General features: G+C 42.7%; 2 protein-coding genes across 2 annotated transcripts; both read left to right on the top strand.

Moving 5' to 3' along the window:
• Positions 1-3377: 3377 nt before the first annotated feature.
• Positions 3378-6000, top strand: LOC129812498 (uncharacterized). Its single transcript, XM_055864115.1, has 7 exons — positions 3378-3434; positions 3662-4005; positions 4300-4387; positions 4473-4564; positions 4923-5090; positions 5675-5769; positions 5914-6000. Exons 1-7 carry the CDS (start codon positions 3378-3380, stop codon positions 5988-5990), a joined length of 921 nt encoding a protein of 306 aa, XP_055720090.1. The 3' UTR covers positions 5991-6000.
• Positions 6001-6690: 690 nt separating this feature from the next.
• On the top strand, positions 6691-17085 carry LOC129812808 (beclin 1-associated autophagy-related key regulator-like). Its single transcript, XM_055864690.1, has 10 exons — positions 6691-7010; positions 7478-9391; positions 10114-10176; positions 10325-10367; positions 10505-10586; positions 10835-11072; positions 13418-13647; positions 13911-14119; positions 15064-15149; positions 15236-17085. The coding sequence occupies exons 2-10, from the start codon at positions 9108-9110 to the stop codon at positions 15534-15536; spliced, it is 1536 nt and encodes a 511-aa protein (XP_055720665.1). The 5' UTR covers positions 6691-7010; positions 7478-9107; the 3' UTR covers positions 15537-17085.
• The last annotated feature ends 998 nt before the right edge of the window (positions 17086-18083 follow it).

Below are 18083 nucleotides of genomic sequence, written 5' to 3'. Positions count from 1 at the left end.
TAGTAACAGACAGTACAATATTAGTTGTAAGACTGTACTTGTTGTAGTAACAGACAGTACTAGTAGTAAGACAGTACTAGTTGTAGTAAAACAGTACTAGTTGTAGTAACAGACAGTACTAGTTGTAGTAACAGACAGTACTAGTTGTAGTAACAGACAGTACAGTACTAGTTGTAGTAACAGACAGTACAGTACTAGTTGTAGTAACAGACAGTACAATATTAGTTGTAGTAAGACAGTTATTGTTGAAGTAACAGGCAGTACTGTACTAGTTGTAGTAAGACAGTACTATTGTAGTAAAGGGCAGTACAGTACTGGCTGAAGGTGAGGCCAAATGTAAGATAAGAGCCATTTTGATATATGTGTGGCAGAAGTGATGGGACTATGAGCCCAATGGCCGGCATTTATATGCCCTCCAGATGTGGGTTGCTCTTTTTGGCACTGTTTCGTAGAGCCCCACAGTAGAGGTATCATAATACCCATAAAACCTAGCTGTCAAACAGGGAAATAGTTTCAATCCTTTTTCCACCATTCATTTTCCCCATAGGGGATTTTAGAAACACTTTAAATAAATCAAGTCAAATTGTATTGGTCACACACATATTTAGCAGATGTTGTTACGGGTGTAGCGAAATGCCTGTGTGTTCCTAGCTCCAATAGTGCAGTACTATCTAGTAATTTACAACAATACACACATCTAAAAGTAAAATAATGGAATTAAGAAATATCTAAATATTAGGATGAGCAATGTCTGAGTGGTGCTGACTAAAATACAGTAGAGTACATTATATACATATGAAATGAGTAAAGCAGTATGTGACCATTATTAAAGTGACTAGTGTTCCAATTAAAGTGACCAGTGATTCCATGTCTATTTACATTGGGCAGCAGCCTCTAAAGTGCAGGGTTGAGTAACCGTGTGGTGGCCGGCTAGTGATGGCTATTTAACAGTCTGATGGCCTTGAGATAGAAGCTGTTTTTCAGTCTCTGTCCCAGCTTTGATGCACCTGTACTGACCTCACCTTCTGGATGATCGCCAGGTGAACAGGCCGTGGCTTGGGTGGTTGATGTCCTTAATTATCTTTTTGGCCTTCCTGTGACATTGGGTGCTGTAGGTGTCCTGGAGGGCAGGCAGTGTGCCCCCGGTGATGCGTTGGGCAGACCGCACCACCCTCTGGAGAGCCCTGCGGTTGCGGGCGATGCAGTTGCCGTACCAGGCGGTGATACAGCCCGACAGGATGTTCTCAATTGTACATCTGTAAAAGTTTGTGAGGTTCTTAGGGGCCAAGTTGAATTTCTTCAGCCTCCTGATGTGGAAGAGGCGCTGTTTCACATTTTTCACGTCAATGACGTGTACGCCGAGGAACTTGAAGCTATTCACCTTCTTCACTGCAGTTCAGTCGATGTGAATCGGAGCGTGCTCTGTTGTCTCCTTAATTCCACGATCAGCTCCCTCATTATGTTGACATTGATTGAGAGGTTATTTGGCACCACTCTGCCAGGGCCCTCACCTCCATGTAGGCTGTTTTGTCGTTGTTGGTAATCAGGCCTACTACTGTTATGTCGTCAGCAAACTTGATGATTGAGTTGGAGGCGTGCGTGGCCGCGCAGTCATGGGTGAACAGGGAGTACAGGAGGGAGCTGAGCACACATCTTTGTGGGGCCCAGGATCAGCGTAGTGGAGGTGTTGTTTCCGACCTTCACCACCTGGGGGTGGCCCATCAGGAAGTCCAGGACCAAGTTGCACAGGGCGGGGTTCAGACCCAGGGCCCCGAGCTTAATGATGAGCTTGGAGGGAAATATGGTGTTGAATGCTGAGCTATAGTCAATGAACAGCATTCTTATATAGGTATTCCTCTTGTCCAGATGGGATAGGGCAGTGCGATGGCGATTGCATCATCTGTGGATCTATTGGAGCGGTAGGCAAATTGAAGTGGGTCTAGGGTGTCAGGTAAAGTGGAGGTGATATGATCCTTAACTCGCCTCTCAAAGCACTTCATCATGTAATTTAGTTCAGTTACCTTTGCTTTCTTGGGTACATGAACAATGGTAGACATCTTGAAGCAAGTGGGGACAGCACTTGGGCTTTGTTTCATGTAGGCTTACCCTGATGTGACATTTTGATAACCCTGTAAATCTCTTTGAGATAAGGTGAGTTTTATCAATATATTCGGATCTATTTACTCTCAGATTTGAAAATGCTAATTAGCATCAAAGTAGATATCATGCAAAACTACAAATCCCTGCAAGTTCCTGCACATCATCTCTAGCTGACACCTTTGCTAACAGGTATTATTATTCATTACTACACTTAGCAAAAATAGTTAATCCAGAAATTCTTACATTTGCCTCGATTCGGCAGTCTTGTCCAGATCATTATGGCATTTGTAGTTCTTTATAATAGCCACATTAGCAGCTATTTAGCATTTCATTTTTGAGGGTCAATTACAGGTGAATATATTGATAAGTCACCTTGTCCTAGAGAGATTTACACTCTTATCAAAATGTCACGACAGGGTAAGTCTACACGAAACACAGCTCTTATTTGACATGTTTCTAAAAATCCCCTATGGGAAAAATGAATGGTGGAAAAAACGATTGGAATCATTTCCATGTTTGACTGCTAGGTTTTATGGGTAATTTAACTCATATTGTGGTAATCTATTGAGATAGAAGGAACACGACTTATTTAATATTATTGCTTCACTGGGTAGGTTGCAACGGATTGTACAGTTTTACAAATGTCACCTTTTTAAAAAGTTTTAACTCACCATGTGCCTGAGGAAAGTCTCTCACACTTTTTCACGGCATTTATATTTTCTGCCATTACATTACACGTTAAAGCATTTCAGTTTAAAATTGTCATATTTGGGGGCTATTTCTGCTAATTCAATATTCTAAATGTTCCAACAAACATTATTTATAGAAAAAAGATGTGTAATATTAGATGGTATTTATGTAGAATTCTTGAAATACAGTAATTCCATATTTGTTTACCTCCTGTACATAGTTGTTTACCTCCTGTAACGCTCATGTATCGGTCTACTTCTACAAAACAATTGCTAAAGTTCATCTCAAGTTCTTCTGACAGACTTGAATATTATAATTATATATTTTTATTTATTTATCAAAATAGCATGAGAATCAGGTGAGCGTCAAAACTTTTAAATCCCTACTATGGTTCATTATAATATTATCATTTAAATACTCTATTTTCAGCGCACAATGTACTGTGGCCTAGTTATCAGAAACAGGCTACTCCTGCAGGGCATAGACATTCACACCTGTAGCCAATTTAGCCGCCTGTCAGTCAATGAACGCCCCCAAGGCTCCCACTTGTGTCTAAAGAAATCCTGGCTGTTCCTACATGATAAATCATGGATGAAGATTCAGCATTGGAGAGTTATTTTGATGACCCAATTGGAAATGTACCAGTAAGTAGCCAGTGGTCCTGATTGTCAGGGTAAAGGGAAAGAAGTCTGAGTATCTTTCAGTAAAATTAACTAAATTGACCTCAACATTTGATTTTAAATGACTTCAACCAACAGGTATTTTATCCTAATTTTCCACTTGGTCTCATCGACAAGTGACACAAGATAAACTGACTAAAGGATGCATCTAATTCCACTCATTATTTTTTCTTCTCTGGTCTGATTTCTAGGACGCATCTGGCTTCCTGTTTGAAGGGGACCTGGGCTTACAGGGTGCCCCTCAGCTCCAGGACCCATCCTTTCTCTCCTCCTTGAGCCAACCGGAGAAGGACATCGGGGAGGATCTGGATCTCAGCTTCCTGCCTGATGACCTGCCAGAGGACACCTGTGGAAATGCTGCTACTAATGCTAACATGACACAAGATCGCGTGTTCGATGGCTACAGGCCTGAGGAGTCTGCTGAGACTGACCCTAACCAGCCGGCTGTGACGGGAGCCTCTACCTTCTGTCCCATGACGCCTATGACCCCCATGACTCCAGTGGCTGAGAGTTCTGGAATAATCCCCATGTTACAGTGCGTGATGAATGTTATGATAACCAGGATCCCATCCATTAGTGCAACATAAACCGTTTACACCAAATGCTCTAAATGGTTTCTGTTGTGAAACGTTTTGCTATGGTTTTCACTAATTAATACGACCCTGGGAAATGAATTAGTGCACTATACAGATATTGGCCAGGATAGGCTCAGATTAAAAGTAGTGTACTATGAAAAGAATAGGGTACCATTTCAAAAAGCCTCCTAGTTGTCTAGTCTCTATATATTGATCGGTGCTTGCAAGTGAGCCCATTTGTTGTTTATGTGCAGGAATATTGTATCTACAGTGAATCTGGCTTGCCCACTGGACCTGAAATCCATCGCTCTTCAAGCCAGAAACGCTGAGTACAACCCCAAGGTAATCAAAGTATGCCCAGCCCAGACAATGTTTAAGTCAATATGGTGGTGTCAAGCCATAATGTGGGCATTGTACTCTGTTTCAGCGTTTTGCTGCTGTCATTATGAGAATACGGGAACCTAGGACCACAGCACTCATCTTCAGCTCTGGAAAGATGGTCTGCACAGGAGCCAAGAGGTGAGGAGGAAGAACAGTTCACCACAGACACCATGAACCATGGTCTTGTTCAGTAGAAAATAAAATGTTAAGAAACAGGGACGTATAACCTGAATTTGTCCAATAAAAGCACATATTTATTTTCTGTTGCAAGATGTTTTGTTACGGTGTGCCCTATTGAACACTGATGCTCTGTCCTTTACCAGGGCCCACTCATAGATGATTTACTCTAAATAAATAATTTGCTGTACTGCACCTGTCATTGCTCAAGGATAGGAGAAAAGGGGAGGGAGCTCATTGAGCCCTTATCCCAAAGTGGATAAAGATGATCCCCTCATTCCTCAAGCAACTCCTCTGTTTTTGCTGTCTATTCTGACAGCGAGGAGCAGTCTCGACTGGCTGCCCGCAAGTATGCTCGTGTGGTGCAGAAATTGGGCTTTCCCGCCAAATTCCTGGACTTCAAGATCCAGAACATGGTGGGGAGTTGTGATGTCTGCTTCCCCATTCGGCTGGAGGGTCTGGTGCTGACTCATCAGCAGTTCAGCAGGTACACTCACTGTGACATATTGAGTGTCTGCTCTGTAAAGTACCTTTAGTCAGAAAAATGCTGTCCATTATGTTGATTGAATGCTGAAGTTTAATGTTTGCCTTTATTAATTCCTTTTTACAGGGGGGAAAAAAAGTTAAATGCTTAGTGTACAGTTAAGAACAATACTTTGACAATTAAGAGCTTGAGGCCTTCCAACCCCATACATGAGCAGCATTTTATTTGATTTGACACTATGTATGTTAGTGCTGCAGTACTCATGTTTTGTTTTCACTGTGTAAATAAACACCCTTGCACAGAAGTGCTTTTGCGGCTCCGCTATCATTTTCTTTTGTAGAGTTTAAGGCCAAATAGGTTTAATTTAAAGGTTTTCAGTATAGCCTTAAGGCTTACTCTACCCAACACACTGGACCTACTGATATTCAGAGGATTTCCAGTATTCAATGTTTTTTTTTTTTTTTTTTTTTTACAGCAGTCAAATATACTCCAGACCTGAGCAACCTATTCTCCTGTAACCAGAGCCATATTTTTTGATATTTCTAAATGGTTCCCTTTAACTAACTGTGTGGTTTTGGGCCCTCTAGTTATGAGCCAGAGCTGTTTCCTGGTTTGATCTACCGTATGGTGAAACCACGTATTGTCTTACTGATCTTTGTGTCTGGAAAAGTGGTTCTGACAGGTACGTATGTTGACCACTGGTGTTTTCTCTGTCTGACTTCCACAAACCACCATGCTATGTTGACATGCTTCAGATGCTTGCTTTTTACATTGTAAAGTTTCCGCTAACAAAATGCAGCCAGATCTTCTGTACATTTTCTTTCAGGGGCTAAGGAACGTGGAGAGATCTATGAAGCCTTTGAGAACATCTACCCCATTCTGAAAGGATTCAGAAAGCAATAAGTAGTGCAATTCTAATGCTGATATGGGTGAAGAAAATGTATCTACATTTATTTACAAACATGAATGTGTCCAAAAAATTTCATTTTGAGTGTTGGCTACACTTGTGGAAAGTGTGTATGGTGCACTTATATACTTTTATAATTTTGTAATGGTGGATGGATGAATCTGTAATGTAATATTGACCATCTCAAAGAAATTAATAAAAGGAAAGTTTGCATGTAATACATCTAACCCATTCGTAGACGCTAACAACCTATAGCGCCTATTGACGATAGTATCACAGATGTATAAATCTGAAGCATTCGGTTGGCATTTTCACTCGCCACTAAATATGGTGGTGAGTGAATTTTGGTAGACATTCGGCAAAATTTCTCATAGATGAAACTTTATCTCAATACAATTTCTGTTCCCAAAACAACAATCTGTTACGAACAGAGTGGACACATTTTTGTAGACTTTACCCTTTGCCAAAGTTTTTTGTATTTTTATCCATTGTTTAGAAGGAGTGCAAGGGTGAATTGAGTTATTGCACTGGCGCACTTCAGAGTATGTGTTCCCTAACAGAAATATGCAAATAGATGCTAGAACGAGCCAATAGGATCTTACTAGCTCGTGCTTGGCTCTGCCCACTATGATTAATTTGCTCCCATTGGAAACGACAGGCTGTGGTATATCTTGGATTATTTATAAAAATCTTTGATGACATCTTCTGGCCGGGGAGTTTTGTTAAGAGCACAAACGCTCATTCGAACGTTACAACACATCGCTTGCGGTACGATTTCGGAAACATAAGGAACATATCAGATAAATATTTTCTAAATCCAAAAGGTTCAATTACTACACACCTTTATAGGGTTAGGGTTCCCACGCGGCCATATGACAGCGCTTGTTCAAGGAAGACCGAGGCAGCCACCTGTGCTAATTAGCTATCTGGTGTGCTCCGAACACCTGCGTAACTCGGAAGTGTAGTTCGTCACCTGGATGCACACACAGCATATGGATCTGTTCAAAACTGCTACAGTAAGTGCATCTTTTTTAAAACCTTTCTCGTTGATATTAAGGGGAATATCCGCATGTTTCAAAAATGTTTTGCAAGTGATTACTAACATTAAAACAGCATTGGAATTGTAGTCAACTGTGTGTGGAGATAACTACAGGGTTTTCGAGAACTAGTAATAATAAAACATGCTTGTTTTCATAACAGGTGTGAGTTACACTGATCCCATCCACATGTAAAGTAACCATCTCCTTACAGCAGGTATCAACAACTGACAGCCCTCATGTATTTACTGTTGCAAGTTAGGGTCTAAACTTACTGTTGTAAGAGAGAATATTATAATACACTTCAAGGTGCAATTCAATGTGCTCCCGCACATTGGCTAACCGGGCTATCTGCATTGTCCCGCCAACCCCTCTTTTTACGCTACTGTTACTCTGTTCATCATATGTGTAACAGTTTAACTTTAGTCCGTCCCCTCGCGAACCAGGGACCCTCTGCACACAACAGTCACCCACGAAGCATCGTTACCCATCGCTCCACAAAAGCCGCGGCCCTTGCAGAGCAAGGGGAACCACTACTTTAAGGTCTCAGTAAGTGACGTCACCGATTGAAACGCTATTAGCGCGCACCACCGCTAACTAGCTAGCCATTTCACATCCGTTACATATGCATAGTCACTTTAACCATACCACCTCAATAAGCCTGACTAACCGGTGTCTGTATATAGCCTTGCTACTGTTATTTTCAAATGTCTTTTTACTGTTTTATTTCTTTACTTACCCACACACACCTTTTTTTTTTCGCACTATTGGTTAGAGCCTGTAAGTAAGCATTTCATGGTAAGGTCTACGCCTGTTGTTTTCGGCGCACGTGACAAACTTTGATTTGGCATCAGCAGTTTCTTATGTCAGTCACTCGATTGGCCCACGTCAGCTAAAATGATTTAGATTGGTAAATTAGTCTAGCGGCTAGCTTTCTAAATGTAGTAATCATGATTGAATTACAGGCCGGGGGGCCCCATTGATGTTGTTAGTTTGTCTCAAATCATTAAAACCTGCAAATATTCCCCTCTGCTTCATGGCAAAATTAGTAGAATTGCATGAAATTAGTTATAAAATCGCTAAATCTTCTCTACCCCATGTCAAAATGTGTAGAATTACAGCAAACTTGCTTTAAAACTGCAACATTTTTTTACACCCCATGGCAAAATGCAGTATGTAACATTGCACAAAACAAAGACAGTAGCTGCCGTGAAAGTGGCCTGAAACTGCTTCTCCAATAGAAATCCCCGATCACACTTTTAGACGATGTGATGGCGACGTTGGCTAGCTAAACCAAAGCTTTTTTTTTTTATAACTTAACCTCTCTAAAAATCGAATTGTTCTATCTGTGGCTAAAACTCATGCCTATATACACGTCATCGGGTCTGACGGTCGACTCGCACCGAACTGCGCATATGCAGGCCGTCAAATCAGAGGCTTCGATATAAAGTCGTTTATGACAAATGAAAACATGTGTCTGTCACTCACGAGGTTAGAGTAATAGCAAGTACAATTACTTTAAACATTGGCTCGAATCTAGGTTTCACTTCTCATTTACTTCCCAAACCCAGGACTGGCCTGCTTGGTCTGTTTCCCAAGCGTTCCCAGAAGTCTCGCGATGTTGCGCCTCTGGGTTTAGAAACTGCTAAAAATTGGGTGGCTGCTAAAATGTTTTGCTCGCAATTTGGTGATGAGTTGTTTTTTGTGGCCCCTACCACCATCAAAGTTGTCCATCCCTGCCCTACAGCAAAGATTATATCCATCTGTAGCATAGACCATATAAAACCAAAGATTAGCTACATTCAAAAGTAAACAGATCTTTGCATAGACTCAGATTGTACGTATGGTCACGTGACCATACATACATAAACAAACCATGTCACAAAAAAAAAAACAGTGACACAGTTTGCTAGCTAACGTTAGCTAATAGCCGGCTTTGCCAAATAACCGAAAATTAAGACTTCATACCCGTAACGTTTACAAGAAGCAACGAAGAGTGTCAGACCGTATACCAGTAGTTATGTAGCTAGTTAGCCAGAGTAGCAGTCATTTAGCTAGCGCTGGAACGGCAGTTCCATGGCATCCTCAGCGGGAAGCGAAGTCCGAGCCTTCGGCCCTAGCGAAGGGACTTTGGGAGCACTGCCCAGTGCTCGGCCACCACTTCGCTCGCACCACCTACACACCACAACCACCGCAGGTTCCCCTGGATCTCTGATGGTGGAGTCGGTGGACGACGCGGAGGGTCTGTATGTCGCGGTGGAGAGATGTCCTCTCTGCAACACCGCCAGGCGCAGGCTGACTTGTGCCCGATGCATCCAGGCAGGGGATTTCGTGTACTTCGACGGTAGAAACCCCGAACTGTGCGTGTTAACATTTAGCTAACTTCATAACACGGCTCTAAGTGATGTCACTGATGACAAGTTATGCGGCATCATCAGCAAAGATTGATTTTAGCACTCAACAATCGAACAAACATGATAGCTGGCTAGCTATATTTACAATAAGCTAGCATTGCCATAAACAAACCGTTAGCTCTTAGCACTAGGTTGTTGTTAGTTGGCTAGCTAGCAAGGTAGTTTGTTTACAAGAAAACCATGGAACGTTACACCCAGTAGGGCTGTTTGGGGAACATAACACCTAGCTAGCTATATGTTATGAATAATCAAGCCATTTGAGCACCAACCATCTCACACTAAACAGTGTAGCTTGCTAGCGTCCTAACTTTCTAGTGTAGTGAAACTAAAAATAACTCATGACATGTGGTGTCATGGCTCTTTGTTAGTGAAGTCGTGAAGGGCCATTGGCCTAATACTTTACTTTACTTGTTCTATCATGCTTTTGTGAGTTTCCAGAATTCAATGACTAGCTAGTAGTCTAATGGCAGTTAATTTAGTTTTTCTATAGTTAAATTAATCTCAACTTGTTTTTGTAAAGTAGCTCGTTCTAAGCCACTCTCTCGCTCAATTCCTGTGCTTGGAGCATGTTGGGGGCACTTCACTCATTCTGCTGAGCTGCAGTCAGAGAAAAAATTAACATGCCATTGGGTTATTAATGAATTTTTTTAATATATATATTTTTATAGATACACTGAAAAATTGACAAGACTTAAAATGCTGAAGGAGAAGAAAGAACTTCTTGAACAGAGGTAAAAATTGAAGACCAGTTGGAGTTAAAAAATAATGAATATGTTGAATAATATCTTACTACTTTGCTGTTTGTTTTCAATCGTTTCTGCATACAGGAATGTCTCATTATATTAATCATATGAATAAATATACACTCTATTTTACCAGGGTCATTACTGCCATGGATAAGAAGGTCCAGGCAGATCAGCTGGTAAGTTAAGTTATGACAACACACAAGAACATGATAAACTTAATTTACTCTGCCCTACGCGATGTAGCCTCTGTGTGTTTCTATGTGTCAATATCCTGCCTATTCTTTTCAAATCTAATGTGTTCGGTTTCATTCAGAAATGGAAGATGATGTCATGCAAGATGAAGATTGAGCAGCTGAAGGAGGCCATTGGCTGTGGGAACGAAGAGGTGAAGAGTGGTGAGTTACATGGCACCAACGGACATTCAAATCAGTAACGAATGACCCTAGATGTTTACATTTTAATGTATTGTCTTCTTTATACTTTCCGCGTAATGTCTTTATGAAACCTGGCATTTGAAATAGTGGAAGACATTGGATGCTTCCCAAATAGCGTTATATTCCATATATAGTCCACAACTTTTTTCATTTGGGATGCGTCCATTAAACATATCAATCAACATAGTATCCGTCCCTCTCCCCCGCAGGTAAGGACCTGCTGCTTCGCTCCCAGGAGGAGAGCCAGAGGCTGCAGCGGCGGGCCAGCCGCCACCAGGAGAAGAGGGACAAGATAGAGAGACACAACCAGCGGCTGGGAGAACTGCTGGAGAAGAAGGGCAAGGAGCTGCAGGGTCTTCTGGATCACCTGGCTGAGGTCCGCAAGGGACACATCCTGGAGCTCACTGCTCACATCTTCCCCACACAGGAGGAGAAACAGGGCAGCAGGTCAGTGACGCTGTACCTCATGCAGCAGGGCCATACAATTGCATCCAAATATATAAAGGAGTCCCAATTTTTTTGTTTTCTTCAAATAAGTAGAAAAATAATAATTAGTTACCTATTGAATTTTCAATGTTGCAGATGCAATTTTATTTTTGAAAACATAAGTTTATAAATTTAAAAGAATAAAGACAAATGCTTGGGCAAAATTATTGACACCCGGAGCTAGTACCCGGAGCTAGTACTCGGTTGTACACAGCCTTTGGCCAAGATAACTGCAGACACGCTTCTTGTACCATCCAATGAGCTTGCTACACCTTCCTACTGGCAAACTGCTCTAATTATTCAATGTTTGAGGAGTGCCCTCCACCAACTGCTGGGTAAATAGAATACCCTGACATAATCCTTTGAGGATTGAGAGTTCTGACCTCTGTTAGTGCTCACAATCTCAGAGGACCTGAGGAGGGGTTAGAGATCAGGGGTCAGGAGAAGGTTGTGAGGGAGGGGGAAGTGGTAAAGGAAGCGATTCCTCGATTCAGTATCAGCAACACGGTTTCCCTCACTCCCCCAAATAAAATGTGCATGTGCATATGGCGACACATACACAGCCCTAAGAAGAATATATGTGCACAGAAGTCAAGTCAGTTCTCCTCCCATTGTCTGTACCACTACTCCTCAGAGACCTCCCTGGGTTTCTTATAAACTCAGCAAAAAAAGAAACGTCCCCTTTTCAGGACCCTGTCTTTCAAAGATAATTCGTAAAAATCCAAATAACTTCACAGATCTTCATTGTAAAGGGTTTAAACACTGTTTCCCATGCTTGTTCAATGAACCATAAACAATGATTGAACATGCACCTGTGGAATGGTCGTTAAGACACTAACAGCTTACAGACGGTAGGCAATTAAAAAGGTCACAGTTATTAAAACTTAGGACACTAAAGAGGCCTTTCTACTGACTCTGAAAAACACCAAAAGAAAGATGCCCAGGGTCCCTGCTCATCTGCATGAACGTGCCTTAGGTATGCTGCAAGGAGGCATGAGGACTGCAGATGTGGCCAGGGCAATAAATTGCAATGACCGTACTGTAAGACGGCGAGACAGGACGGACAGCTGATCGTCCTCGCAGTGGCAGACCACGTGTGACGACACATGCACAGGATCAGTACATCCGAACATCACACCTGCGGGACAGGTACAGGATTGCAACAATCCCTCCATCAGTGCTCAGACTGTCCGCAATAGGCTGAGAGAGGCTGGACTGAGGGCTTGTAGGCCTGTTGTAGAGCAGGTCCTCACCAAACATCACTGGCGACAACGTCGCCTATGGGCACAAACCCACCGTCGCTGGACCAGACAGGACTGGCAAAAAGCTCTCTTCACTGACGAGTCACGGTTTTGTCTCACCAGGGGTGATGGTCGGATTCACATTTATCGTCGAAGGAATGAGCGTTACACCGAGGCCTGGACTCTGGAGCGGGATCAATTTGGAGGTGGAGGGTCCGTCATGGTCTGGGGCGGTGTGTCACAGCATCGTCGGACTGAGCTTGTTGTCATTGCAGACAATCTCAACGCTGTGCGTTACAAGGAAGACATCCTTCTCCCTCATGTGGTACCCTTCTTGCAGGCTCATCCTGACAGGACCCTCCAGCATGATAATCCCACCAGCCATACTGCTTGCTCTGTGTGTGATTTCCTGCAAGACAGGAATGTCAGTGTTCTGCCATGGCCAGTGAAGAGCCCAGATCTCAATCCCATTGAACATGTCTGGGACCTGTTAGATGGGAGGGTGCAGGCTAGGGCCACCCCCCCCCCCCCCCCTCCCCCCGAAAAATCCGGGAACTTGGTGGAAGAGTGGGGTAACGTCTCACAGCAAGAACTGGCAAATCTGGCGTAGTCCATGAGGAGGAGATGCACTGCAGTACTTAATGCAGCTGGTGGCCACACCAGATACTGACTTTTGATTTTGACCACCCCCTTTGTTCAGGGACACATTATTCAATATCTGTTAGTCACAAGTCTGGAACATGTTCATTGTATATCTGTTGTTGAATCTTGTTATGTTCATACAAATATTTACACATCTTAAGTTTGCTGAAAATAAACGCAGTTGACAGTGAGAGGACGATACTTTTTTTGCTGAGTTTAGTTTATATACTGTATTACTCCATGGCTGGCCGGAATATGACTCAGGGCTTTTAGTTTTTTTCAAGGACAGGACCAATAGTCTATCCAGGGATTTGATGCTTTAGCAATAGACATCAAGTATAGGCCTACATTAATCTATACTGCCCTCTCATCTACTGGTTGAAGAGTTTTAGAGATGTTCCTCTCTGCTCCTCTGTCTCTCAGGGACCCAGCGGACATATTGTCAGAGTGTGACCTGGCTCTGACCTCCAGCACGGTGAGTGAGCTGGCTGAGGCCCGTCGCACCACCTACCTGTCAGGGCGCTGGATCTGGGATGACCAGAATGGAGAAACCAGCATTAGCATCACCGGTCCCAGGGTCACGCTGCCTAGCAACGGGGACTGCTCCCCCTATTACAGTTGGGTGGAAGACAAGAGCACCAATGAGGGGCCAGGTAGGACTTTTTAGTCAAATACTTTGTATGTAATGATTACGTTTGCCATTTAGTGCACACTTTTATTCAAAGTGACCTACAGTACAGTTAGTGCATACATTTTAAATATATTTGAGTATACTTTTGTAGCGCCACACACTTACCAAAAGAAGAAACTACTAGCTGATTGAGAGGAACATCTTTTACTTAGAGATGAACAATTGACCATATTTACTTGTACTGTGCCAAGGCTATTTGTGATCATTAAGAGCCTTCATTTCCAGAGCTGGACCACATCAACCCAGCCCACACCATCAGTGCAGCTCTCTGCTATGCTACCCAGCTCATCAACATCCTCTCTCATATCCTGGATGTCAATCTGCCCAAGAAGTTGTGCAACAGTGAGTTCTGTGGTGACAGCCTGAGCAGGTACAGGTTCACCCGTGCTGTCACCAAGCTCAACACCAACATCCTCCACCTCTGCTTTTCACAGGTACTACAGAGCATGGTTCCTCTAAGTTTTCCCCCCTTGCCGCTGTTCCGCTGCTGCTCTTCTGAGTTCTAAGCAGTGTTTGGTATAGTTCACCCAAATTTACAAAATGACACATTGGTTTCCTTACTGTGTAAGCACTCTATGGACAAGGTATGACAGAAATCCATGCTTTGGTTTATTTTCCCTCGCATGGTTTCTACATGCTAAAGTTTTAGCATTCGTGGCACAAATTCAAATCATGGGACCGATCTTAGCATTTTTTGCTAATGTCCAAACAATCCCAAAGTATCTATAAAAAAATGATTGTGAAACTCTACAAAGTCACTTACAGATGTTTTTAACGTGTGAAAAATGTAAATATCGGTCCTGTGACTTGAATGGGATTTGTGCCACAAATGCTAAAATGTCAAAATAGAGGTAAGATGGGTATTGATTTTGAGACGTGACCTAGTATTTTACTATACGCGTTTTGATTTCATTATACCTTTTTATACATGCATACATAATGTGAAATTCCAGTTCTTATTTAGATTTCTCACAGAAATAAGCGTATCTCTGTGAAATGAGTGTACTGCAAGCTTTTTACATTTAATTCAGTTTGAGTTCATTTGGCTTTTTGCGATCCGCGGAAACAACTTTGCAGACGACCACCACAGCCATGTAAAATCCTCAAGTCGCTGCGAGAAAGCGTACTGCTATATCAACAGAGCTCAGCGCTTATTATCAGATGTATTAGGCCACGAAATCTAACTTTTGGGATATAATGGTAATGATATGTTATAGAAAGACCCTACTGAACCATTCAGAACATGAATCATATTTGTCTTTGTACAATGTATTTTATGACAAGGAAGTGAGATTACATCACCAATGTATGTTTTCACCCACTCTGGGCCAAGTGGGTGGACACCCTGCACATACCAGTTTTGTGTATTCTCCTGCAGCATGTTGAGAGTGAGCTGCTGCACCCTCACCACACCCTGAGGAACATCATGTTCCTGGTCTCTCCCGACAACAAGAACCTGGGCAGGTAAGAAAATCCCTGGTCAAAAGTAGCGCATTCTATGTTGAATAGTCTGCATCCCAAATGGCACCCTATCTCCTCCCTCTGTGCAGGACTGGTCCATACGAGGTGACTGCAGATCTGGAGGACTCCATGGAGTTTGTGGAGCCGGAGGCGGCCGGCCCGGCGGAGGAGAGCGGGGACGAGATGGTGACGGACGAGGAGACAGACCTGGGGACAGACTGGGAGACGGTCCCCAGCCCACGCTTCTGTGACATCCCCTCCCAGCCCATGGACCTGTCCCAGAGCATGGCCATGCAGGTGTCTCAGCCTGTGGGCCAGGCCGGGGGCATGATCTCCTCAGCAGCTGCCTCTGTCACCTCCTGGTTCCGGGCCTACACTGGCCAGCGCTGAGGGAGAGAAGCCTGGAGGCTCACTGGCCAGGGTTGTATTCATTAGTGCAAAATATATATAAATAAACGTTTTGTAATGTAGAATAAAAACTAGGGTTTCTTATTGGACAAGTTCATTTAGTCCCTCCCTGTTTTAGTTCATTTGGTTTCTAATGAATACACCCCAGGACAGGCTGGACTGCTGGAGCTATACAGAATACCACATACCCAATCATAGAGATAGTTCTGCTCTATTCTCTGCCTGTAGTCAACTCCTGCGCTGCTCTGCAACCACCAAGAAGGGATATTTTGTTTTTACTAGAAAAGTTGTCATTGAAATAGCAGCAGTGATTCTTCTTGTGTAAATGTTTATAGTGAGAAAGACTGCCTTTTGGGGAGGCTTTGTTCAATGAGTAGTCTCTCTCGCAAGACTTTGGGTGCTGCACGCTCCATCCCAGCGATTGTGAGAAGACTATTCAAAGAGAGACTGGACCGGCAGTTGCATTAACTTACGTTGATTCAAAATGTCAAGACTGAGGAATGCCACAGCATTGCACTGGATATGGGACATACAAATGTGGCTTCATTCTATCCTGTTATTTTCCTCCTGAGATCTGCACTGTCCTGTGTACCCATCCTTACTGTCAGTTCTTAATGTTTGTTTTTTTGGGTCAAAAGTAGTGCATTACACTGAGTGGCGCAGCATCTCGGTGCTAGAGGCGTCACTACAGACCATGGTTTGATTCCAGGCGCCGCCCTATGATACTCCCAATTGGCCCAGCGTCGTTAGGGTTTGGCCTGGGGTATGCCGTCATTGTAAACAATAATTTGTTCTTAACTGATTTGCCTGGTTAAATAAATCAAAACATAGGGAATAGAGTGCCATTTGGGATGCAGTTGACTACCTTCATGCTGCATTACAACAAAATGGTTCATGTAATGATTGTGTTTGAATACTGACAAATGCCAAACAAGGGGCATGACCTTAGTGTTCTTCTCAGAATTATGACACTTTGTTTTACTTCAATTGCTGTTTACTTACTGGTCATGTCTGTGTGATGGAAGGAGAATGGGACAAAGAACCCCACTGAAGCAGTTCAACGTTGTACTTTTTGGGGGGGATTGGTGATCTAGTGGTATCTTGTTTTCCTTTTAATTTTTATTTGGGGCTCTATTCAATCCATTTTGTAGAAATTTGGCACCACAGCCCAATATAAATTTGAAAGGCAATGTTCTAGCATTGGGCGGAGACTACATTCATGGTAAATGCTGCATATGTTGGCTCATTCAGAAATTACCTTGAAATAATTTATATCGTGAAATCTGTATCGCTTCATTTGATATGGATTGAATGGAGCCCTTATTCTTTTTATAGTAACGTGGGTGCCTGAAGCCTCGTGTTTGTGTGGGTCTTTTCTACTACAGGTGGACAATGACATATAGGTGGCATAAATTAGAAGGATATAAAGGGACACATCTTTGGCTTACTTCATTTGTACACTGAACAAAAATAAATGCAACATGTGAAGTGTTGGTTTCATGAGCTGAAATAAAAGATTCTAGAAATGTTACATATGAACAAAAATCTTTATCTAAAATGTTGTGCACAAATCTGTTTACATCCCTGTTGGTGAGCATTTCTCCTTTGCCAAGATAATCCATTCACTTGACAGGTATGGTATATCAAGAAACTGATTAAACAGAATGACATTACACAGGTGCACCTAGTGCTGGGGACAATAAAAGGCCAGTTTTGTCAAGACACAATGCAACAGATGTCTCCAGTTGGGGGTGCATGCAATTGTAAATTGAATGTTCATTTCTCTACCATAAGCCACCTCCAACATTTTAGAGAATTTGGCAGTACGTCCAGCTGGCCTCACAACCGAAGACCATGTGTATGGCGTCATGTGGGTTTGCTGATGTCAACGTTGTGAACAGAGTGCCCCATGGTGGTGGTGGGGTTATGGTATGGGCAGGCATAAGCTATGGATAACACAATTGCATTTTATTGATGGCAATTTGAATGCACAGAGATACTGAGGCCCATTGGCGTGCCACCATCACGTTTTAGCATGATAATGCACGGCCCCATGTCGCAAGGATCTGTACACAATTCCTGGAAACTGAAAATGTCCCAGTTTTTCTATGGCCTGCATACTCACATGTCACCCATTGAGCAAGTTCGGGATGTTCAGGATTGACGTGTACGATATGTTCCAGTTCCTACCATTATAAAGCAACTTTGCACAGCCATTGTAGAGGAGTGGGACAACATTCAACATGCCACAATAAATAGCCTGATCATCTTGACACTAAGGAGATGTGTCACGTTGCATGAGGGAAATGGTCACCAGATTGACTTTTTCTGATCCACGCCCCTACCTATTTTTAAGGTATCTGACCAACAGATGCATATCTGTATTCCCAGTCATGTAAAATCCATAGATTAGGGCCGAATTAATTTATTTAAATTGACCGATTTCCTTGTATGAACTAACACTAAAATCTTTGAGATTGTTTCATGTTGAGTTTATATTTTTGATCAGTATAGAACCTGATCGCTGTA

The sequence above is a fragment of the Salvelinus fontinalis genome, chromosome 16, assembly GCF_029448725.1.
Source record: "Salvelinus fontinalis isolate EN_2023a chromosome 16, ASM2944872v1, whole genome shotgun sequence".
NCBI lineage: Eukaryota > Metazoa > Chordata > Actinopteri > Salmoniformes > Salmonidae > Salvelinus > Salvelinus fontinalis.
Note: the sequence above shows the minus strand (reverse complement) of the source record. Positions and strands in the feature narration are given on the sequence as shown.

What these genes read in the sequence shown, in the direction of transcription:
- LOC129812498 (XM_055864115.1), top strand. Translation starts at nt 3,378, where the DNA reads ATGGATGAAGATTCAGCATTGGAGAGTTATTTTGATGACCCAATTGGA. An exon ending in GGAATAATCCCCATGTTACA is followed by an intron (nt 4,006 to 4,299) that starts GTGCGTGATGAA and finishes GTTTATGTGCAG; the next exon opens with GAATATTGTATCTACAGTGA. An exon ending in ACTCATCAGCAGTTCAGCAG is followed by an intron (nt 5,091 to 5,674) that starts GTACACTCACTG and finishes TGGGCCCTCTAG; the next exon opens with TTATGAGCCAGAGCTGTTTC.
- LOC129812808 (XM_055864690.1), top strand. Translation starts at nt 9,108, where the DNA reads ATGGCATCCTCAGCGGGAAGCGAAGTCCGAGCCTTCGGCCCTAGCGAA. An exon ending in GAGGAGAAACAGGGCAGCAG is followed by an intron (nt 11,073 to 13,417) that starts GTCAGTGACGCT and finishes TCTGTCTCTCAG; the next exon opens with GGACCCAGCGGACATATTGT. An exon ending in GAGCACCAATGAGGGGCCAG is followed by an intron (nt 13,648 to 13,910) that starts GTAGGACTTTTT and finishes CTTCATTTCCAG; the next exon opens with AGCTGGACCACATCAACCCA.